We start from the raw sequence: 25,025 nt of genomic DNA, 5'->3' as shown, positions 1-25,025 counted from the left end.
AAGACAAGAGAAGGTGAGAGAGTGGGGAGGTATACTCATGAGAAAAATGAGAAGCAAAGCTTTCCATTTTGACATGCCAAAAATACCTAGTCATCTAGGTAAAGGAAGTAGATGTATGAATGACATGGAATGAAGAACACAGATTTGGATACACAGAATTTTTAATTAATAATAGTTGTATTGTTATTAATAAAAGACAGGAAAAAAAAACCCAAAAAAACACCTAAAAACAAAATAAAAAAAAACCAAACAAAAAAAACCCCAAAAAAACCAAACCAAACCAAACCAAAAAAAAATGTTGGACTAAAGCAGAGAAAAACTCCCAGACTGCAGACCAAACCCCACTTCAATCCAAACCAGCCAACTGCCCTAACTCTAGACTACAAAGCCTACAGGGCTTCCTTTCCAATTTCTTCTTTTCTGGTCCCATGACCTTGACTTCAGCAGGACAGATAGAAAGGGCTGCTATTTCATCCCAGCCCAGCGACTGAAGCTCTGGCACTATGACTGCCTTCTGTCTGAAGAGATTACTAAATGAGAAGTACCCATCATTGCCCTTAAAGAAGTAAAAAGAACCCCAAATTAACAAACCAAGGAGAGAGGTATCAGCTAAGTTCAGGCACTCAGGGTTACCCTGCAAGCTAAGTTATTGGACAGCAAGTCCAGACTGCCAGGGCCAGCAACCTCCCAAGAGCATAGTTACTCTTGTAGGGTTTTATAGTAAGCAAATGTCAGATAAAAAGCTCCTACCAGGTTCTTTTACTTCTTCACAGTTACCTCAAATTGGCTTAGTTCTATGTTCACTTTGGTGCTGATCTAGCACACCAGTGAGAAAGGAGAAGCTGTTAAGGCACTGCTGCAGTGACTGTATTATCCTATCTCTAGCATGGATGGACGTTACTGCTAATATAGTAAAACCACGTGCTGCTCCTTCTGCCAGAAAGTTCGCCCTTTGGTCAGTTGGCTGAACTTGCACCTTCACTGGATCTGGTCCAAGGAGCCTGGTGCAAAAGCAAGAGGAGAGGACAATGGGTGGCAGCAACTTGAAGTTACAAAGATCATACACCACTCAGTGTGGTAGGCTGAGCCCATCCACCAGCTCATTGCCACCATCAAAAGGGACATTGCCGTTCTCCTACATTCTCTTGGGGTCATAATGCATCTGGAAGAGGCCTGGAACATTTCATTGGTGCCCTCTTCCTGCTATCCCCACACACAGCCCCCACACCAAGCTCTTCTGCTGTTTTAGGTGTGGCTGGGCAGGTTATGTTGGGGAACAGTGTAGATATTCCAACAGATAAAACTTACTGAAAAGACACAGAAGCCAGTACGAAGCAAAAATCAGCACAGACTGAAGTGCACTGTACCTTTATGCAGAGGAACATTTCAACAGCTAAGCACACACACTGGACATGGCTCTGTCACATCCTATCAGACAGGGAAGACCTGTTCATGAATTATGGTGTGAAATAAGCATTCTGTTTGGGAACAAGCAGCAACCATATCCCTTATACTTCAGGCCAAAACAGTAAGAGTTCAAATATAAATCCCTCTTTCAGTCCACATCCCAATGTGTCCCAATTGCAAAAATTCTCTTTGTTACCATTGTAAAAATCCCAACTCAATCTTACGAATTTGTTAGATCCTTGCAGGCAGCTCAAGAGACACTGCTGACACTGGGATAGTGACAACTCTCAGCCTTGTGTCTGAGAGCAGCTGGCACTATCTCCCACAGCCTTGCAATGAGGGTTCCGGCTGCTGCAGCAATGTAGCCTCTCCAGGTTCCCTGTGCTCCTGCAAAGCCATAAAGAGAAAAGCTTGATAACAACCATGGCTGTAAAAAAACCCAAACAAATAAAAAAATGTGACATCACAGGCAGAGGAAAGAAAAAGCAAATTCAAGAATTTTCAAAGCTTTCTACGGATACATGCATAAACTAAAAATAATCAAAGTACCTGCATCCAGCAGGAACAGACTTCATTTAACAGGTGATGAAAGACACTCATATTATTTATACAAAGCTTCCATGGCAGCAAAGAAACCAGAAATAGAACATTTGTTATCAATTCTGTGCTCTAAACTGATACTTCATTGTTTTTGTCCCTCCTATATTTTTTCTTACTAGCTTCTTTTCAAAAAAGATGTAATGTCTAACAGATGCTACAGCAGTGCTGTCCTCAATGAATGGGTAATTAACAGATGAAAGTTCAGCAGTTGTTTCTAGTTACAATCAGATGAGCTGTACACTCCTCATCCCATGAGTGAGGGACGGGGCTGAGCAAGCCAACCTCTGCCTCCATTCCACACTGTAAAATGGTACAAAGCAGTACATATTGAGTGGGACTTGGAGGTGCTGAGATAAAACAAACCCAGACCACTCAGGTTTTGTAGATGTCATCTCCAGAATTTAAGAATTGCAAATACTTGCTTTATTAGCTTTGCCAAAAGTTGAAGAATATTCACTACATTTAGTAAAGCTGAAGAAAAAAAAATCAGTACCACATATCTGATGTTGACCAGTGAGAGATGTATGTGACACAGATTCATTGCAGTTTATTCATAAAAACTTGTACTTTTTCTATGGCAAATAAAGCTTGTGAGTAAATAACTTCTGAAGCTCTGATGATCTTCCAAATGTAAACAAAAGAATGGAACTACTTGAAGAATATGGAGGAAGTACCACATATGAATGAATGCCTTCAAATAACTAACCCAGTTTAGTTGCTACTCCCACTACTAGATAGCTGTCAGAGTTTTCATTGCTGCTTAGCTAAGCTTAGAAATACATCAGTTTGGGCTTGTTTGTCATTTCTGCTTCAGGGTTTGGTTGTCAAATACATAAACTGCAACCATAAAAACAAGCAAATAATATATAAAATAAAGATGAGCTTGGCTAGTCCTCATAATTATTCAGTTGAACTTCAATTATTGCAGGAGTAAGGCAAATGCCTCAAAAGATGCCTCAAAATGAAGAGTCATTTCACAAGTGTGAATTAGAGTAACACTGTTATGGTTGAAAATATCGCTATTGCCATAAACACACAGTGATGAGACATTCAGTGTTTCAGAAATAAAAAAGCATTACTTTAGGGAATTATATACACAGAACAGATTTCAGCTGGCAATAATGTGAATGACTCCATATAGGATATCAGGCCACACCTGCTTACAGGGAGCATGGGAAGGGGGTTAATAAAACTCAACCTGTAATTTCTGAATTACATTTGAGAAAGAAATATATTTTCTTTTGGGGGAGGCAGGGGTTGGGAGACAGTACATCATGCTTTATTTTAAGGACTGTGAGGACAGCTCTAAAAAAGAAAAAAACAAAACCTAAAAAAAAGAAACCCTAAAAACATCACCACTCTACCTCTGATATTAAAACAATAAATGAGTATGTAATGGTATTTAATTAAAAAATATATAAACAGGAATTTTTTTTCCTCTAAACAATGGACTATGAGCTGATAAGCTGAAGAAAAATCCTGAAAAACACACTCATACTGTTAACTGCTCTCCAGAGTTAAAAATAGTTCAGGACGCCATACTCAAAACCATTTACTAAAGAAAATATCAAGCCTTATATTTAAACTCTTCAGTATTTATTATATCCTTTAGGAGTGGTAATGGAGAGCTGAACTACATACCAACTTACAGCAAAATAACTAAATCTGTTTTCATTTCACACTTTGTTCTAATTCTCAGCAAATCTGCATGTGCACATTTATTTTGGAATCAGATACTTTTTCCAAATGTTGCCACTGGCATTGAAGAGGTAGAAAGAGGCACTGCCAACACTGAGTGGTTATAAAGTGATGGAGGGGTAGCCAAAGAAGTACCAGAGCTGGCTCCTGTTTGATGTTATTTTGAGTACCACTGAAACCAGGGACTGCTCTAACTCCTGTTAACTGGCACCATTTGGCCACATTTGCCCAAATCATTCTCCCCATTTGCTCATTAGGAGATGCAGGATGCCCCACTGCATGTCCCATGCTGCCTCCGTGCCAGCCAGTGATTGTGTCCATCCTTCTGTGAAGTCATGGGAGCACCTACTTTGGGTCAGTGCTGCTTTTTCTTCTTGTTGTTGTTATATGCATACCAAAACAGAAGAGTGCAAAGTCAATGACTTTTAAAATGAATGCAAGTGTAGACTAATGTCTTTTTCCTCAACATTAAAAAACCCACATGTGATTTTCAGAGCTTTAGAAACTAATTCTATATAGCATTTGCTCCCCTGAAATCCAAAACTGTTTCAAGATCCTGATTTAAGTGTAGAGCCTGGTGGAACTACTGCTACTTCATTGCCAGTGGTGCTTTCCTCCTTGCTTCTTGGTACTCTCCTGCATATCTACTCACGAGGTTCTGACATGGACCAACTGAGGACCTCCCCAACAACAGAAAGGGCAGTGCTGCCCTGCATGATGGACTGCAGATGTGAGCATCCCTAAAGAAACAGGATGAAACACACAAAAATGCTGCACTACATTCTTACATTAGCAAAAATCCTCTTCTTTTTGTTTTTAATAACTATTCAAGCCCCATTACTATAGCATCCCAGTATCTCAAGGTCTGTGCTATGGCCCTGTAAGGAAACAATACCAGCAAATCAATCAGCTGTGCTTAACACTGGTCACACTAGTCAGCTAAGCACAAACAGATTAGGTCTGATTTTATTTATATTTACACTAACACCAAGATCTTCCCAGCATCCAAGAAGAAACCAGTCTACAACTGAAGTGAGAGTGGTCCCAACAGTAGCCTACTGAACAAGTTTGGACTGCCATTTCTTGGAGAGAGAGTGGGGGGTCTGCTGTGAGCTAGCACCGACACAGCATGGATGGGCCAAATGTCTCCTGCCACTGCTGGGCACAGGCAATCAAGAAATAAAAGCCACCACTGTCATGTACACAGGGCTGAAAACACAGCTGGCATGATACCACTCAAGAAGTTGACTGACGAGCGATAGACAAAGCCCAACATAAGGGAATAGGACTGTGGTAGTGCACATCCTAGGTAAAATCGTGGGCACATCAGCAGCCTCATCATCAAAAGCTGGTTTTGAGGCAGTGAGTGTGAACAGAGGTAAGATAAGCACAGGCTGTCTGCCTATCTGGATTGGAGATCTCACACTTTCGTGTGTTCAAGTATGCTTTCCTTTACCACAACAGCTGTTTTACCATGCTTCCTTTACATTCAAGTAGAGAAACTGTTGGTTTTCCCCATTCTCTGCATGCAGCAAGCACAAGACTCCCAAGACAATGCTGATCTCAGCACTCCAGCACAAGACATGTTGCCATCCTGCCTCCAAACACCTCAGAAAGGCTATGCCCTGGCAAACACCATTTTCAAAAGAAGTAAAAGAAAAATCATGATCTTCAGGTATTGGTACAGGTATTGTGAACTCTGAAATTTAATTTTCTACATATACTGAAAACTTCTACGTGTTCAGCTCAGTGTTTGTCCATTTCCCATTTCTGGGTTGCCAGCAAAAAGCACTCTGAATAACTTAGGACTCCATGTAACCGAGAAAAAGTCTTAATCATCCTGCTGCCAAAAAAAATATCCTTATTGAGGTACTCAGAAATAGCACCCCATTGTACCATCTGAAGTGTATTATAGCAGATTTTCACAGGTAGCAGCTGGAATTAGGTACATACCTTTCCATTTGGTGTTTTTCACTTTGCAGCCTTAGTCTAATTTCTTTGAAGACACTCAACTTTTGTTCTGGCAGAAGCATAAGGAACAACTTATAGTAAAGCCTCAAAATTTTAAATCAGTGGGAGTTAAACACAAGGCCTTAAAAAATTCTAGACCCTATCTTAGGAGCTATGTAAAATATTTTTCCCATTAACACCCTTCACATCTAAAATTTCAAAAGCCACTGCAGACATTTACATTTACCATTCACAGACTTTTTACTCGGAATCCTTCGGAGAGTCATATTACATAACTCAGCTGGGATAAATATTTGAGAGCAATTAATCACTAGAGATATCGCATACACATCTTCAGTGAAATTTACTGAACCCAAGTAAAAAAAAAAAATCATTTGACTCTTTCCACAGAAATCCTCTCACAGTCATTTCAGTATGTACATTACCATACTTTACCAGTTTACCTGGTAAAAGCATTCTTCTATTTGTTTGCAACGGGTTGCTAGAATTAATCAAAGCAGGGATTTTTGAGGAAGGCTTTTCAGGACTGTTAAGGCAGAAGATTTCAGCCCAGGCACTAACCAGCAGACTAGCAAGAGAGCAAGCTGGATTTGAAGGAGCAAGCATGAACCACAGTGTTGTGGAATGTGTCTCTGGGCATGCACACAGTCAAGCAGATGAACAGGAAATCCAAGACACCTTTGGATCACTGAAATATATGGATCATTAGGGAAGGTATTTTTGTGGTAGATTTCCTAGAGCACCAAAATGATAATAAAAAACTAATTTCATATAACGCTGGGGTAAAAAGCAGTACCTTGTATTTAAATGTCTACAGAATGTTACATGAAATAATGTATTCTTTTCCTTTATCATTAAAGTTGTCTTAATCGTCACAATCAGACCAAGTCTGCAAAATACCACACTCCTACTCCTTGCCTCCTCAGATCTGGTGGATAAATTTGGCCACTGATGCCCTATTCATCAAAGCCAAACTGATCAAAGTACAGTTCAACAGAAGGCAAACCAATTCCAGCTAGATCAAGCTTGTACAACCTATGAACTTGAGGGCATCTTAATCCATTGGGATCTCCTGTTTCAGCAGGATTGAGATGCAGGCTCTGCTAATAGCTTGCCTGGATGTGGCAGTTGACCTTTCTGAGTTCTCTTTGTTTAACTGTACAATGGGAATTCTGCCATCCTCAAAGCCCTTCTGATGCTTCTGAGTGAGAACGTCTTTTAGCTACAGCTATGGTCACATCTACACTGTGGCTCACTTTGAAACATCAGCCTTCAAAGAAGGGATGTTGTTCTTCCACTTAAGGATTTTTTTAATTTTTTTTATGGTGGTGGCAGTAGTATTTTCATACAGAGCTTTCTCAGTTCTTTGTGCATCAGCCCATTTTTCTGTACCCACTTCAGTACTCCCTGTTTCCAAAATCAAGATCTGTCTCTACAAGACCTGCAAAGGAAGATCTCTGACCTTCAAACAAGTCTTAAACCATACTAAAGGAGATCTTGCCAGCTTACAGTACAGACTGCTGTCATTATTAGAGGTCTCATAGGGATGTCGGTAACCATAAGCACTCTCAGCATCTATAGTACTCATTGGATTTAATCCACAGCATTTTAACTGTTGTTGATTTTTCGCATTCATTTTGGTTTTTCCCTAAAATTCCCTCTAGCAAAACAAGTGACACTCCCCTCCACTTCATCTGTTTATTTTTCTTTCACAAATAAACCAACCCCTCCACCGGTAACAGTAAGACAACATACATGAGAATCTAACTTGACTGCAAGATGACTTCAGAGGACAGAATTTTTTTAGTTCAATGGGACTGATGCCTGCCTCATGCTAATTTTGTTTCTTTTCAGTCCATGCCTTTCCATTTGTGCCATCTGTTCTTGTAATCAATTTACCTTTTCCATCCACAGCAAAACAGGGTAATTAATTACACAAAAAGGAGGCATCTAGATGTGCTTTAAGGTCCCTTCTAGCATAAACAGTTCTATGATATGACAGCACAGGCACTCAGGTTTCCCCATTTGCTGATCTTAGGACACCCCAGACCGCTGGCAGAAGCCCAGGTGGGAGCCACATTGCCAGCTCAACACCACCCACCACACTATCACTCTGCAGCAGTCCTGCTCTTACACCATACTCAGTACTGGACATTAACAAAGCTTGATGAAAAACTCAAGGGCAATCTTTAGTTCAGAGAAACTCTGCTTTCAAATTTCAGTGTTCCAATATGCGGCTTGCAGAGCATTCCTGGATATACCACTACTCAGATTGCTACTTCCACTGCTGCTAATTCCTTCTCCTCCCAAAAAAACCGCCTTGTTCTTTTTATAGCATTTCAGTGAGAAGAATCTCAGCAAATTTGACAAAACATGAACCTGTGATAGCTAGAGCTACTGAATGGGGGGGAAAGCTGGAGAGAGATAGGATCAAAAGCATTTTTCATAAAAAAGTAATTTAAAAAAACATACCACAATCCACACAAAGCAAGCTGTTTGCAGAGAGAAGACAAAAGGAATACAATAGCATTACCTATGCAACAGATAGGCAAAATGTTGATTTAAAACAATTACCTCATTAGGAAACACTGGGGGATATCCTCCCCCCAAAAGAATTAAAAGACAGAAAAACTCCCCAAAACTTACCTACACAGTTTTCACTTTTCTCTGTCTCCTACATCTTCACTATTATAAACAGTCTCCCAAATTCCCAAAGTGCCAGCCTCAGTATTTTTAACTCCTGAAGCAGCAGACTGTTCCCTATGAAGGCAGTGCTTCAGTGTAACTACAGACTGAGCTCTGAGGATGTGAGCATGGGGGAGGGAAGCTTCAATATTACAAACCATCCATCAACCACTTCTATAAAGCTCTTTTGTTCCAAGTTCATACTTAGCAACTCAAGGTCAAAACTGATGCTGGAAAATGCAAATCATAAGTCAACCCAGACTTTCACCCCTACATGCTTTTTTGACCTTAAATGTAAACAACAAACATGTAAAAAGAAATTTTGACTACACAATCTATTTATATAAAAATGTGTATCAAGGAATATAATCAAATTAAAAGTTACTGTGGATTAATCTACTAATGATACAGATTAGAAAAACAAAATCAAAATATGCACATTTAGGATAAAAGGTCTTTACTTTTTTGGCTTTCTTACAGTTTGGGCAGTATCACTCAGTTGTTTTCACCTGGTGGAGACTTTTCTGTTTGTTTTTATTTGTTGTTAAGGTTTGCTTTTCAGTTTTGGAGTTTCTTACAGTTTGGGCATAGTCAGTCAATTGTTTGCACCTGATAGGGGCTTTTCTGTCTGGCTTTTTTTTTTGTTGCTGTTGCGTTTTTTAGTTTTGGGTTGTTGTTTTTTTTTTCTTTGATTAAGAGAGAGAGAGACATACACACAGACACACAAGGTTTGATTGAAAGCACCACAGGGAAAACTAACTGGTTTAAAAAACGCCAACCTTTTCCTCTCTGGTAAAAAACAAAGGAACACATCTCTATTAGTCTTTGTCTTTCAGAAGTCCTAGGTCAGACGTGGGCAGCCTTAACAAAGAAGAAAAATAGAAGGTATTACAAAAAAAAAAAAAAAAAGCAAGGGTTTCATTGCAGCCGAGAAAACAGGATGTATTCCACAGATTACAACTATTCTCCTTAGAAACACAATAGGGGAGGAAAAAAAATCATTCACGACACTCAAATACTTAAGGTCAGACTTTTCAGTGAACCCCATTTTTGCAAGATTCCACAGCAAAAAGCAACAGAGGTACCAAATACCTGAGATTACAAGTTTATCCAGTGGGTATTTCCCAGAGGTGCTGTAAGAAAAATCAATTTACATGTACAATAGGAAGACAATGTAAGACAAGAGAACTCTGACACAAAACTGTGACCTAGCATTTAAAAATCTCTTAATTTTAGGATGATCTGGCAGTAGTTAGAATTGTCATCCCAAAACTTCTTAGAGTTTTATTCCAAGAGCCTATATATAACATCTTTCATATGGGAAAAGTCCTGCCAAGAGCTTTAAATATAGCTTTATTGAATGCCAGTTTGGCTTCTTCTATGTGAATTTGGACACTTTAACAAGAGTTTATGAACTTGCATTGAAAAAGAAATGAATGTATAATGATAGTTTGCCATCCATGTGTGTAAGTTATGGGTTATGTAAAATACCAGATAATCCTGCAGTATAACATTTTAAAATAAAATTATTTCTCTCCAGTAGCTTTTATTTAGCCCTTAAATCACAAGTTTCATTTAAAGCACTGTCACGCTTGCACAGTCCTGGCAATTAAGGCAGCCTAAAAGATTGCTTACTTAGGGGCAGGATAGGAAAATGTGTTTAATTAGCAGCAACTCAGGCTACTGAGGAACTGCTTTATTTGATCAACTGCTGGGGTGGATGATCAAAAAGGTATTTCCTGTAATTCTCATTGGAGTTTGCTTACTTGCCTCAAGCAAGACGAAGAACAGAACTATATGGTATGTTTTCTATCCTGCTTAATAAAGCTCCCATCAACAAGCAAAAAATAGGGTACTGTGGATATGTAACCTAGATCCTAGACAGTTTCCAAAAACTTAGCCAAGGACCTTTGTCAGAATTTCAAAAAGAAGCCGCTGCTGAAATTCTTAAGCGTGCGGAAGGGTTGTTCAGGACTCCTCCTGCAAACAGTGAATGCTTTTCACTCCCTAAGAGACATTGCCAACAGTATCTGTAAGGTGAGACACTGGAAGTGGTTTCCACTATCTCCACTGGAGACAGTTTCCATCTTCCTGAGATTAAGTTTATTACCTTGCCTTTCAACAGAAGCAATAGGTATTTTTATTGACAGTATTAAAGTGTTTCCAAAGAAGCACTGCAAGTTCAGAAGTCCTCAAATAAATAATTATAAATAAAAATAAACACTATAAAATATTAATTATAATTTTTATAATATTATTTTTGGCTGCCAGTTTTATTACTTAATTAACTAACACCTTCCCTTACCCGTCCTTTTTCAGATAAATGTGCTAAGACATTTACCTAAGGCCACAGAATACCCCAGCATTCTTGATCAGATGGTCCATCTTTGGTCCAATCAGCATTCCTCTTGGACAGCCTTCCAGTAAAAAGAGTGTAGTAGTGTTCCTGGTTATAATGCTTTGACAAGAGGCAATGAGCACAAACTGGAATACAAGAAATTCAATTTAAACACACGGAAAACCATTTTTACTAATGAGGGCTGTGGATGCTCCATCCTTGGAGATAGCCAAAACTCAACTGCACACAACCCTCAGCACCTGGCTCACACTCAGCCTATTCTGAGTAGGGGGTTGGATTAAGTGGTCACAGCCAGAGGGTAGCGATCAATAGCTCAGTGTCCAGAAGGACACCAAGTGGTGTTCCTCAGGAGTCTGTATTGGACCAGTTCTGTTTAATGTCTTCATCAATGACATAGATGAAGAGATTGAGTGCACCCTCAGCATGTTTGCAGATGACACCAAGCTGAGTGGTGCAGCTGACACACCTGAGGGATGGGATGCCATCCAGGGGGACCTGGAAAACCTCAAGAAGTGGGCCCATGGGAACATTATAAGGTTTACCCTTTCAGTTGCAAAGTTCTCAATACATGACCTTTGGTGACTGCTCAAGCAGCCTCAAGAACTTTTTCTTGAACATTTCATTCCATTCAAACTCACCGTCTCAGCTTCAACAACAACCATCAGGGTGGGGGGAGAAATCAAAAAAAGGTACTGCAGCACACGTCACACAGTTCAAGTATCTCTTATAGCACCCTGTAAATGGAGGTTGCACTCTACTGCTAACCATGATTATGCAGAATTTTCAGGCTGAGTGATGAGAAAGACCCTGCTCACTTCAGTGTTCACCTACAGAGTTCATACCCGAGCTTGCTATTTGGTGGTATCTGCCTTTTGTCAATCAGTCCTTTTCTGTACTGGCTATTTCTGTTAAAAGCTGAGATATCCTGGGATTCTCCCTGATTAGCTCAAACTTCTAGTAGAAATACACCCACGCTTTGATTTGTTGGCAGGATTAAGTTTATTCATATTTTATTTTTATCAGCCACTAATAATAATCTAATTTAGAAATACCATATGTGCATAGATGTAACTAGTGATAAAGCCAACAGAGCACAAACATGCCAAGCTGACAGGAGCTCAAATGAAGACAAGCTTTTGTCTGTCATGACCTAATTCATTTTTCTACCAGTCACACTACACAATGCATTTAAATCACTTAAATATTTGATGCTTTAACCTGCAGCACATTATCTCTATGTACAACGCTAAATTACTCACTCTTCATCCAACTTTTTACAAGCCGTAGCTATTTCCAGACTGCAGTAAGTTTCACAATTTGCCAGCAAGGTTACTAACAGTAACAAAATGGTTTGTAAGGAAAAAGCTACTGTATTTTGTGTGCTGGGAAAAGGGGTGGGAGAGGCAAACATGCTCGGTTAGAGCAACGGGGTCAAAACAACACGCCTCAAAGAGCACTCCCTCCTGTGCTACATACCACGCTCTTCACGGGGCACATCACAAATTACAGAATTCAAGCCAAACTCAGCAATGAGTGGGAGCAGGCAAGATAATAAGCATTGCAGATGGTTTCGGTCTTCATAACCATCAAGTAGACACGATGTCTCTGTAACAGATACAGACAGAGACTTTTGTAACATGACAAACTAAAAAGCACCAAGATCTCTATGTTTTTGTGCTATTCTTCACCTCAGGCAAACACTCCATGGATTTCTAATTATCTGCTTTTCCTCTAGACCTCAAGAAAGCCCATAACTGTTGTGAAACTTCTGGTTCTTCAAAACAGACCTTTTTAAACCACACTTAACTAAATTACCATCTTCTGGGTTCATTTGTATGTGTTAAGACTAGACTGTCTCGGGGCAAAGAGTCTTATAACTCACAGTTAAATCTATATTGTGGCTGTGCTGTGTAAGTGCTTTCTAATGTTTTAAGGAAATTTGCTATCACAAGCAGGCCAACACTGTAGTTTAACCTTCATTCAGGATAAGTGAGCACAGCTCCCTCCTCTCCATGCCAGAGATTTGTTGAAGGGCAGCCCTCTCTTACCGCTGACCACCAAGACAAGGCAGGGCAAGACAACTGCTCACACTCACCTTGTTTTCTCCAGCTTTCCTATCTTTCCTGAAGGTAAAGATCATGATTATAGATTACAATTCCATTTATTTCATAACTATTATATAACTGCAACTGTAATTTCAAAATCAACTGCAATAAGTATTTACACTGAAACCACCACTGTCACGATCATGCTTGCCTCCCCACGACGAGATAAACGCTACATGATGCTTCCCAGGATTTCGGGAAGCGCTGAGGCAGAGCCATTTCGGCACATGTTGCACAACTGGGGCTGAGCCCAGCTGCAGCCCAACGGGGTCAGGGCCCCCCCTCTCCATGGGACTGCTCCCTGCAGAGCTCAGGCTGTCCCAGCCTGCCCAACAGGACTGCACACGCTCTCCACTGCGAGGGCAGCAGCCAGAGATACAGAGAAGGGTGTTGGCCCTGTGGAGATCAGTTGCTATACCAGTTTCCCATATCTTGGTTTCCGTCAAGGTCCTGAACGCAACTGGTACAAAACTCTTCAGTTCTAACCCCATTATCACCCATTTCCTCCCATACCCATTGCCTACAGCATGCATTCAGCCATGCAGAATGACTTTTTATGATAAGTATCATTATACCTCAAAATACTCAATCTTCTATCACATACACACACTGCTAAAATAAAGCTAGCAGGAGGAACCACATGGTAACTACCTGTCTTTATTTTAACATAGCAAGAAAATAGCTCAACAAACAAGTTTTACAAAACTGCATCTAAACTAACACACCAAGCCATATTATGAACATTGCTGTATTTTCATTCTCTTTCTTCCTCATGACAAATGTAGAAAAAACTTATTTCTTTCTCATATTTAAAATAATAAAGTTCACATAATAGTCTGTGTTTCCAACGCTACAAATCAAAATAGTATAAAGGAGACTATAACGATATACTTAACTGCATTATTGTTCATATACACATTGACATGTATCTTCAATCCTACAGAGTGACTATCTCCAGAAATTCTTGGATTCTTCTGCAAAGAAATATTTTTTCAGTGTCTAGGACATATACTGGAGGGAGGAAAAAAAAATTCAAAATTTGAATAGAAAGGATTTTATTTGCCTCATGTCCAGAATAATGGGCAGTGGATCTTGCTGTGTAATCAATCCAGCTTTGCTTCTAAATTTAAAATAAAGTACCACAGTTAACAAAAAGTTTTGTAAGAGCTTGTTTCCATTTTCTGGTAGAAGGGTTCTTTTTTTCTAATTCAAATTGTTTTAAGCAGCTCTAAGGACATAACAACAACCTCTAAGGCTAACAACATTTTGAGATTTTTTTTTAACATTTAAAGGTACTGCATTAGCTAAACATCACTTGGTTTCTCAAGCCTCACAAGTAGATTCAGTTCTCACCATCAACAAGATACTGAATAGAAAGGGAAAGCCAACACCACTTGCTTTGGAGCTCTTCCCTCCCATACAACAGGAACAAAAGGTGCCACTAGAGATAACCCACAGAGGACTCATCTGAGTCCTGCTGATCTTCCTGTAAGCCAACTCCATCTGTTGCCAAAAGCCAAAACTTGCTAAAGTAGAAAATAAAAGACAGATATCCATTTGCAAGGAGAAAGACTGGGCTTCCTTTCTTACTCCAACCCAAGATTTTGACAAACCTTACCAGAGTAACAACCAGACACAGAAGTATGTATGTAAGCCAGTGAGCAGCAATATTTACCCCATCCCTTAAAAGCTAATGAGAGCTCATCTGTAGACAGCATTTTGATACTAAAAGGAAAAAAGATTGGGAGGAACAAGGAGAAAGAAAAGCATTCAAGTACAATCCATTACTATATAAAGTATAGTGTAGAAACCTCATTTTCATTTTCCATTTGGCCATTCAACCAGAAAAAAAAAAAACAACAAACTTAAAAAATTTTAAAACTTCCACCATTGTCACTATTACTCAATATGCTCAAAATCTCTATCATTTTTCCATTATGATTAACATTTATTGCTAGTAGAAAAAAAAAGTGACTCAGTTCTTCAGATAGCATCCATAGTTCCAATATACTTCAGGAGGCATCTGTTATAGTCCTAAGCTCTGAAAAGTAGGAGCTAAGTTAATTAAAAAATTACAATCTTAGAATAATCAAAATTTGCTTAGCTAGGCTACAGCCTGATTACAGTAAAAGGAATGTCCAATCAACCAACTTAACAGATACACTTCTTATCAAGATTTCAAATTAAAACAGAACTGCTGATTGCCTGTAGATTAGGGAAACTAAATCTACCGAAACATTAGAATGCTCTATAAGTTCAAAAGTTATAAGAACTCAGGCACAGATACATATTAAAGTTAATTCTTTTGAGGGTTTTTTTTACGTCAAGTAATACCTTGACACTCTCATTTCCACCACTGTAATGGTGTAAATGGTTTTGCTCTTGATTTATACTCCTATAGCAGAGCAATAGACATGTTTGGAAAGGAAGCAATAAAAATTAAGAAAGGGACATACTCAAGCAGGATTAAAACTAATTATGGTGCTATCCATTGTGCCACAATCCCAGCCAGGAAGGCCTTTCACAGGGGCTAACACCAAGGGGTATGAAATGGAGGGGTGAGAGGGGATATCATGAGAAAGCCAGAAGCTCCATCAAATTTCACCCTTCCCTGTCTCCACCTCCCATCCCTTCACCTTCTTCCCCACTAACCCAACCAACTATCAGGCCTGCACAGTGTTGTATTTGAGGAAGGGGAGATGCTCAAGGCCAGTTTTAACAGGCACAACATGGGTGGTGAGGTGCAGAGAAGATGCTGAAACTGTCAGACCTCAGAACAGGCGGGGCTGAAGATGGAGAGGCAGCTCAGAGAACATGTAGGGTGGAAAGTCTAAAGAAAATGAGGAAGAGAAAACAAGAAGAAAGAAATTTTAAAAATTAATCGGGTCTTAACCTAAAAACTGTGTAGTCAAGGAAATTACCAAGAGGCGTTATGACAAGGCAATTACTTGGCGCTGCCTCTCTCTGAAGGAGTAACTACCCTGCCTCCAGATTGCACAGCACCCTAAGCTCAATCACATTCAGTAGGACCTTAAACATTTATATTCTAACTACTCCTAGTTCTTAAAAGGCAATAAAATCTCATATGCACAATGCTGATTAAAGGACAAGAGGCCAATAAATAAATAAATAAAACCTAACTTAACCACCATAATTCACAAATGACGAAGAGAAAAAAAAACCACAACAGCCTAGAGCCAGAAGCAGCCCTGCCCAACTAAAACATAGTAGGATATAAGCACAAACAACTTGCAAAGTCCACCCACATTAATCTGTGCTAAACCCACAGGTAGCAAGATATTTTTTCTAGTCTCTTAAGTGGCGTGTCATCCAGGCTTTCTGGAGACTGCCATCCAACCAGCAGGTTTCCTATCCAACCTACAGCCAAGAACAACATTTAATTAGCATCTTTAATTGATCTTGTTAACTGTTAGGGTGGACAGCTTTGATCTCGCCTGCTGATAGCTAGTTTAGGACTACAAAAGAAACTGGGGCTTTGCATAATTGCCAAGCTTTCAATGTGCATTTTTTAATTCCTTCTACTTCTCAATCTCCCTTTCTGTTTGTGCTGCACTAGCGCTCCTGATAACAGGAACCAAAGCACATGCCTTCATTTATTGTATCATTTTTTTGAGCATGAAGGGGAAAAAAAGAAACATGAGGAAAGGGGAATTGCCACTCCTTCACCCAGAAACATGGAAAAGGGACAGGAATTACCACAGTGAATCTGGCCTGGGCAACATTAAGCACACTATCCTGTGTCTGATGGCAGCCAGCACCAAACACTTCAATGGAAGATGCAGGAATCATTAACAATATGTGGGATACTCTGCTCCCCATCCCCCTTGAAAGCCTCATCTGACTTTCCACTGATTAGAGGCTGGTTTAAATTCCAGGACAGAGGTTTTGAGGAATTTCAGTGGCTTTCCACTGTGTTGTTTTATGTTTGTTAATAGGTTCATCCAAAAAAGAAATGCCTCTTCTGCAGGAGATTCATATTAGCAGCTTTAGGAGAGAAGCCCGCAAGACCAAGGTTACTAGCTCACACTCAAACAAGCTGAGACTGTGCCAATACTAATAGGAAAAGAAACTTCTGAAGACATTTTAGTGTATCCTAAAATATCTAGCAACCTTCAAAATAGACCCTAATTGAAAACAACTAAATACAAGTATGTTTAATTCATTAACTACCTCTCCTAAACACTGTTTTCCTGAATGATCAAGCCAATCATAAGATCTACGGAAATAAACGTTCATAGGTGGTGTATAATAGGTTCTGAGCAATGTACAAAGCAGCTCTACATTTCAGCCAAAGAGTGTCAACTGTTTTCAAAACAGCAAGCCAAACCCTCATCAAACTGAATTCAGCTGGAGCTTTGCCACTCAGCAGGACAACGACTTGGCCCACCATCCCCATGGGAAATCTTTTTCTAACTCAGACTTTCTTCCTGCTTATTTCAAACAAAATCTCCTTTGGATCAGGTTGAATTTCCACAGATAATTAGTCTTGCACTAGCTAAATAAAACAAGAGTTATATTGCTTCTGAGCAGCAAACTGAATAATTACAACAGGGTAAAAGAGAAAATTCCTTCTTTTTTTTTTTTCCCAAGGAGAACTTAGGAATTAACTGTTTAACATGGCTGAACTTTGCTGTTGAATCTTTGTATTACATGGCAACAGAGAGAAGTACCACAGTGGAGTCATCTCAAGCATCTGCAGAGTATCATAGATGAACTGTAGCTCCCAAATATTGCTAGAACAGAATTCTTCACCTGAGAGCCTGTCTTTTCTTACCAAAGCTTTCTCAACAGCACACCGTGGTTTTGGTGGTTGGTTTGGGGTTTTTCGTTGTGATGTGGTTGGTTTTCTTTTGGGGGGAAGGGGAGGTGTTGTCTGGCTTTTTTTTTTTCTAAACCTTTTTCTAAAGAAGGTTTGTCCTTGTTGCTGCAGGATGATGAACATCTTGTATTCTCTGACCTTACACCAGAAACTATAGAAAGTCAGCCAGCCCCTTCATCTCCTGCTTACTGCTGATACTGTCTCGAATAATGCTCACTTTTGGTGGCTAGGGATGGAGGAGGGGTTTCCCTAGGAATAAGCTGAATAAAGCTTCCTGTTCGGCTAAAGCAGGAAATGTGCCCCAGTACTGCCTTGCACACAAAGAGTGGAAAATACTTACTAAACAAAATAGCAGGAGATGAAGTGTAAACTGGATTGGCCTTCCATCATGCAGACAAATTGAAAGCCATAGTCCCCATCCCCCAAGCTCTCTTGCATTAATGTGCTTAAACTTGGAGAAAAAAAACCAAAAACAAACCCATACATATGTATACACATTCTGCATCAAAATCAAATTATTATACTGTGCCTTTAAAACCAAACACTGAAGGATTTTAAACAACAACAACACTAATTAGGAGGTATCATTTCCTCCCTCCCACAGAATCTGTTTCTTCTTGTTAGAACAGGAGGTACAACTGGCCAAACCCCATCCTACTACTGGAGAAACTGAACCAGAAGTTGTCATTAGGTTAACCTCCCAACATCTCTCTCAAAACATCTCTTCAGAAAGACTTTAAAATAAATAGCATAGAAGATGGAAGGGACAGCATTTCAGACTGTCAAATCATTAGGATCCAAAGAAAAGAACAGCCGTATTAATTTTTGTATAAATACTGGCAGATGGTAGAAGACAAATATTAACGGAAAAAAACATCCTTCCTCACAAGAGCTGGCCTGGTAATTCATGCAAGACTTCTCTACTGCCATCATATGCCTTTTGATGAGCTCTGATCACTTCAAAGAGGTGCTTGTCCTCACCCACCCTGACGTTTAAGGACTGAAAGTGATGAAAAACTGCATCACCTAATGCTAGGTCACTGATGCATCATGCTAGCTACTGATGCACACTGCTAGAAAATGAAAAGCTGTTAGGCAAGTCCTGTGGTGCAAAACATATTCCAGCAGCTGGATGCTAGAAATATATGACAAAACATCATGCAAAACAGCAACACACATAAGCTTAATGAAAACCTGATGAAAAAAGTATCAAATCTAATTAATTCTCTAGACACTGAGCTGAACTCAGCTGAACTAAGGTATACTGTATACTACACTTGAATTTTATAAGCCATCTTGTGCCATTAGTGCCTCCTACCACCAGGAGTTATAAACCAGTCATCAGCCCACGAGGACGTCTCATCATATTTTGATGTCCCTTCTTATGGCACAACACCCTGTTCATCATGCAAAGTTCAAATAAACACATATCAGGAAAGCATTTTACTAATTCATCTTAAAAATATCCTTGTATTGAAATAGAGTCAAGCACAAGTTTCTCGGTTGAGGGGCATAAAGAGAAGCTTCTCTACCACCCTAGACAAAAAGTTTAAGATAGCCAAACCAGAGAGAGCAGAGTCAGTGGTGATCTCCCAAAAAAACCATCACCAAGACTCCATACATCTGAAAGCTACCTTCAATATCCTGAAGTGGATGTGAAACTAAAACTCTCTGAGTACATGTGGCATGCCAATACCAAATCCTCAGAAAGCAGGCCTCCCAGTTGAATGGCATGGCAGAATTACAGCCACTCTTGACAGATGGGGACATTAACCCCTAGTAAGGATTGCAAAGGTGTAGCACCTCCTGCAATACAGCACATCCTTAACCAGTTTGCCACATCACAAAGTTCCTCCCGTGTGGAGCAATGAATGGATGTCCTTGAACTAATCCATTCACTTCAGGATACCAAGGAGTATATAACAGAAAAGAATCAGCAGAAATAATTTGAGACACATTTACCTATTAATACTCTAATATCTATATCTAGGAGCATATGGATCCTACACACACGCAAGGACACACCGTACAGACAGACAAGCAAACACAGTGAACAAACGCAGAGAATGACTAACCGAAGACAAAGAGCTTTGTTGTGCCTGCTTTCCCTCCCTCACACCCCTGCCTGTGCTCGGAGATGAACAAATACTAATGGACCCCAGTTATCTGAAGGGTACTGCCTGGAAACTTTACTTTGAAACAAAATTACGATAGCACAAAAATAAGAAACTCCCAAAATTTCAAAGTATGTACTTTTCCCAAGCACCATGGACATACATAGCATATCTTCTACCAGCTGCCAGTCTGCAGCTACTTTTCAACAAGTGGTTGTGACCCAGATCTGAAGTTTGCTAGTCCTCTTCTGGTCCTTCCCATACAACATCATGCTGGGATCACAAAAATCACTCTGGGACCCTCAGTTCCAAGAGGAAATTATTGTCGGGGCCCCACAAAGAGAACAAGAGCCATTTATTCAAGTAGAAATTACCTCTGATTTGAAAAGCAGGTGTACAATGTCCCATCCCCTCCTCCTGAAAGCCACAGCAAAATACTTAAATCATCTGTCATGCTGCACCTGTGTATGTACATGTGCACCACAAGAGGCACAGTAGTTTACAATATCTGCCCCACAAGGTTTATGATTAGTAAGAATCTAGTAAATGGGAAAGCAATTAAATTTGTTGACAATCCTCATTGTTCTTATAGTCCTGCACCAGCAAACATCTTTCTCCATGAGGCTTCCGTATCTTCAAAAATGGGAAGGAAAAATGCCCCTTGTTGCTGTTCCCAAAAAAAGACAGCATTATTAAACCGTTCTCTTTGTTTTGCATATATTTCCCTTTAACGTCAGAAACAGCGTTAAACTTGCAGACAAGCCTTGACAGCTTGCATTGTAGAGATGTTCATGATTCTAACTACAACTGATCATCCTACCTGATCTCCTTGGCCAGATTACAATAACTAGAAAGCCCATAAGAAGAGAATTGTCATGGCTTTATGTGCAACTTCAGGTCAAAATGCTTAGCTTACACATCCTGGCGACTGATGGGCAAATAAAATAACCTTCCTTCACAAACAAACAAAAAAGTTAAAAAACCAAACCAAAACCAAAAAACCCTAAAAAATATATTAGGAAGAAATAATCATTATTTCTCTTCGACTTCAACAGATAAGCTCTTTGAAAAGTAAATATTAGGAGCAGCAATGCAGCTTTCAAGAAGTAAAACTGAATTGACAGCAGAGGTGCCACTTAGCAAAGAATTTAAAATCAAACAGAGAAAGCCAAACAGAAGAATTGCGTCCAGTTTTGGGCATTACAATGACAAGAACAAAGATCATCAAATTAAAAGCAATAACAGGCTTAGCCCAAAGAACTGAGCTGTAACAACAACAACAAAAAGTAGCAAATATATAATTTGTGCAAAATGATGACTAAGAGAGGATACAATAACTAAGAGTCTGATACATGTAGAATTTCAAAGTTTGCACAGTGCAGCACTAGCCTTATTTCACCCTTCCCTTTAGATGCATTGCATATGTGTACGGTAATCATTAGCACCTTATTTATACTGAGATAAATAAATACCACTTTCTATCAGGATATTAACATGATATAACACCGTACTGCAGGTATGCCTAATAATAACATGTTCTCATTTCAAGTCTGACTGCACCATGCCATGCCAGATGAACATAACTATATTGGCAGAAAAGGGAATACCTGTCCTGGTGAGGAAGAAATGCTTCTTAAATTTGTCACACAATTACAAAGCACCAAAAAAGTAAAACTGGTTATCACAAAACTTGAGCCTTACACAAAACTTGAGCCAAATCATAAGATTTGGTAAGGATGATGAAGGTGTCCTCCTTTGAAGAAACCATATACTTAAATATACCATAAGGAATAATTCCACAATGAAACCCACACAGGGCTTATACACTTTGAATCTTATCTGTGAAAGGCCTTCCTTATCAGTTTTGCTCGTATGCAAAGTAAGCTTTCTACTTCCATTCAAAAGAAAACTATTGGTGGTCTATGAGCAGCAACCTAGACTGGGGCTTACACCCTATACAGCTGCCACAAAAGTTGCAACACAGTTCCTTGGGCTCCTGAATGTTTCTAGCACATTGAGAAAGCCAAACTGATGTTGTAAGCCATCTTTCACATTGCCTGTTGGGAGCTTGGCCATGCAAAACAAAACCCTATGTACCACATACAATTCTTACTTTCTCCAAAGTTGGGTCAAGCTCAGAAAAAAACAAACACTCTTCCAATAACTCTGTGTAGGTGTACAATTAATCACTTCTGAGGGCACTTTGCAGGCTATAAAAGAAACTTTGAATCCACCTCCCCATGCTGTCACTACTTAGGCGTCTGAGGCTGAACCTAGATTTTGATGTTTGTACTTCGTATGAAGTTGAAAATACAAGTTTGGGATCAGTGCTGCACAAAGAACAGAAGCCTGGGAGAAACGAGAGACGCAAAATCAGCTGCAAAGTACATCCAAGTTTCTATTTACTGAGGTCTTCCCATGCACACACAAAAGAATTAATCAGGCATGTGGGCTGACCTGTCAGAAGCTCCGCTGATCCCAAGTTTAGCACAAACCCGGCATAAACACACAAACAAACTCCCCCGGGATCACCACGCTATCACCTCCCGGCGCTGGCAGTGCTGGCGGCCCCCCTCCCCCGGCCAGCCTCCCTGCGGACCCGTTCTCCCGAGCGAGTCAGGGTTCCGCCAGGCAGAAGCGCTGGGAAAACACCCGCAGTCACCGGCTCCGCACGCTGACACCGCCCCTCCCGCCGGGGCGGGCGACATCCAGCGCCGGAGCCGCCGGGAGAGAGCCCAGGGCCAGGTCACCGGGCGGGGGATAAGCAGAGCCGCGCTGCAGCCCGGGGGACCCGGGAGGAGCCGCGGTGGGACCGGCAGCGGCCGCCGCCACCTGAGCACGGAAAAAGCGAGACGGGGACGCTTAAGTTTCCCCTCTTTCACTTCTTTTTCAAATAAATAACTAACTAAATCCCAGCCTACCGCACCAACCGCTCCGCCACTGGGCGGGCGCCCTCCGGCCAGTCCTCCCGCTCCCCGAGCCGACCCGCCACCGTCCCGGCCGAGCTCGTAGCGCCAGGGAAGGGTGGTACTCACGGATCTTGACTTTGCGGTGGTCGAGGCGGGCGAGCAGCTCCTCCAGGGCGCCGAGGCGGCGCTGGAGCCGGGCGTTGCGGTGGCAGAGGGAGTCCGCCTCGCTGAGGATCCCGCCGAAGATGTCGCCAGCACAGCGAGAGAGGTCGGAGAGCTGCATCAGCAGCGACACCAGCGCGTACGAGCTGACCTGCTCCAGCGTCCCGAAGAGCGGCACCGCGCCGCGGCGGCGCCCGCCGCCCCCCTCCGCCGCCCCAGTGGGGTCTCCCGGCGCCGGGCCGCCCCGCTCCGCGCCATCCCCGCCGGCCTCCTCCAACCTGCACAGCTTCAGCGGCTCCAGGGTCCTCAGCGGGAACGGCATCGCGGCCGGGGCAGGGGGGCAGCGCCGGGCACGGCAGCGGGAGAAGCTAGGCGTCCCCGGCACGAAAAGTCTTCATCCGCGCAGCGGCCGCGGTGACAAAAGTTCAAAGAGATGAGAGGGAGGGAAGGAGGGAGAACAGCACAACAACAAATGAATCGGAGCGGGTGGGCGGCCGGGCTACACGCTTCGGGGCCGGGGGGGAGCTGCCGCCGCCGCCTCGGCGGAGGGGAAGCCCCGCGCGGCGCTCATGTGCGGGAGCGGCCCCCGGAGGCGGGAGCGGCCCCGGGAGGAGGGAGAGGAGGGAGGGGATGGGAGGGGAGAGGAGAGGAGGGGGAGAGGAGCGGGGCGCAGCACCGCCGCACGGCGGGCCCGGGGAGAGCCCGAGGCGGCCGGGAGACAAGAAAAAGCCCGGCTTTCTCTCCCCGAAGTGGGGATGGGGCGGGAGAAAGAGGAGGAAGCGTGGGAGGGGGACTGAAGCGCCCTGGATGTGGCCACTAAGGAAGAAAGCCAGACAAGAGAAGGAGGAGAGAGAAAGAGCCCGGACCAGCCCCACCTGGGGAACCCCGCGCTGTTGCAGGCACTTTTCTTAACGCACCAAACTCCCAACCCGGAAAGCGAGAGCAGGAAAAAGAGGAGGAGGGAGAGGAGGGAGGGGAACCTCCACGAACCTGGGAAAAGCAAAAGAGGCCGCCGCCTACCTGTGGCTTCCCAAACTGGAGTCTCACCCTTCTCGGCCAGCCAACAGCTAAGGTAGCTCCTCCTGGTCCGGCCCCGCGGCGCGGCGCTGGGGCCAGCGGGACTCCCCAGGGCGAAGCCAGCCCCTCCGGCCTCCCCTGCTCGGCGAAAGGGGCCAAGCCGGAGAGGAGGCGGGTCTCGCCCCAGCCCCTTGCCCTGCCGTGGGTTAGGCCGGAGGTGCTGCTCCAGGGCAGGGAAAGAAGATCAGCCTGTCTGGGAACGGCGAATTGTTTGTGGTTAATTTTTAGTAAGATTGACATTAAGGTAGGAGAAGCAAACTCTGGCTCAGGCAGAACATGACATCGAGTTGCATCGAACCTTGCACGTAATGCTGGTGTGGACCGAAGGTAGGTTCCAGCCTTGGAAGCCCCTGCACTTTTCCCGCGTAGGACACAATCAGCTCTTCATGGAGATGACGGCTCTAATGAGCTATTCCCTACAGAACCAATTTAGCCTACTCGCAACTGTCAACAGCTGCTATTTAATTTTAATTGGACAATGCCCTACTGGCTCTGGCTCCTGCTATATGATAAAGAGAGGAACCCAATCCCTCTCTTCTTGTGGGAAAGGGCCCTGGGGAAAAGTGGTTGTATAGTCCCTTCCTGCCTCATAACCTGCTCTGGCTCCTGCTGCAGCTGATGAAACTATGTGATGAAAGAAAGAGAATCGGCTGGAGAAGGAAAGACCAGGCCACTGTGCCATTCCATTAGCATCTTGAGGACACACAATTTATGTAACAAAATATTCTTTATCACAGTATTTATTATCCATACTTTTAGCCTTGGTTACTTAAGGGAAACACGAAAAAAACTATTCCAGCGGTAGCGTTTGAGGAACTCTTTGGTGCATGGAGGAGTTTGTGGACAAGGTTGCAGGCAGTGGAATACAAACCAAAGGCTTGGTAACATGTATGAGAGTTTAGATCTATGGGAAATGTGTCTTGGGGTGATAGTCATAGCAAAAATTGCAAGTTATTAATTCTTCTCTTACATTAATCAAGGAAAGTTTCATCTTCAAGTATTTCTTGGCGGGGTTGAGAGGGGGGGCGGGGGAGGAGGAGGAGGAAGCAATGCCATCTAGTGTTAAAAAAATAAAGAACAAACCCACTTTTCTTCACG

General features: G+C 42.0%; 1 protein-coding gene across 5 annotated transcripts in view; it reads right to left on the bottom strand.

The window, feature by feature from the left end:
• NHSL1 (NHS like 1) overlaps window positions 1–23,963 on the bottom strand; it is a 183,422-nt gene extending 159,459 nt beyond the window's left edge. For 3 of the 5 annotated variants that reach the window (XM_032682701.1, XM_032682702.1, XM_032682703.1), the window contains exon 1: window positions 22,815–23,361. In XM_032682701.1, coding sequence (XP_032538592.1) covers window positions 22,815–23,172 — 358 coding nt within the window. In that variant the 5' untranslated portion in view covers window positions 23,173–23,361. Of the gene's footprint in view, window positions 1–22,814; window positions 23,364–23,870 lie in introns of those variants that run through there. The other 2 variants (XM_032682700.1, XM_032682710.1) reach the window with 2 other exon arrangements.
• Between the last annotated feature and the right edge of the window lie 1,062 nt (window positions 23,964–25,025).

The sequence above is a fragment of the Chiroxiphia lanceolata genome, chromosome 3 (assembly GCF_009829145.1).
Source record: "Chiroxiphia lanceolata isolate bChiLan1 chromosome 3, bChiLan1.pri, whole genome shotgun sequence".
Lineage (NCBI taxonomy): Eukaryota > Metazoa > Chordata > Aves > Passeriformes > Pipridae > Chiroxiphia > Chiroxiphia lanceolata.
Note: the sequence above shows the minus strand (reverse complement) of the source record. Positions and strands in the feature narration are given on the sequence as shown.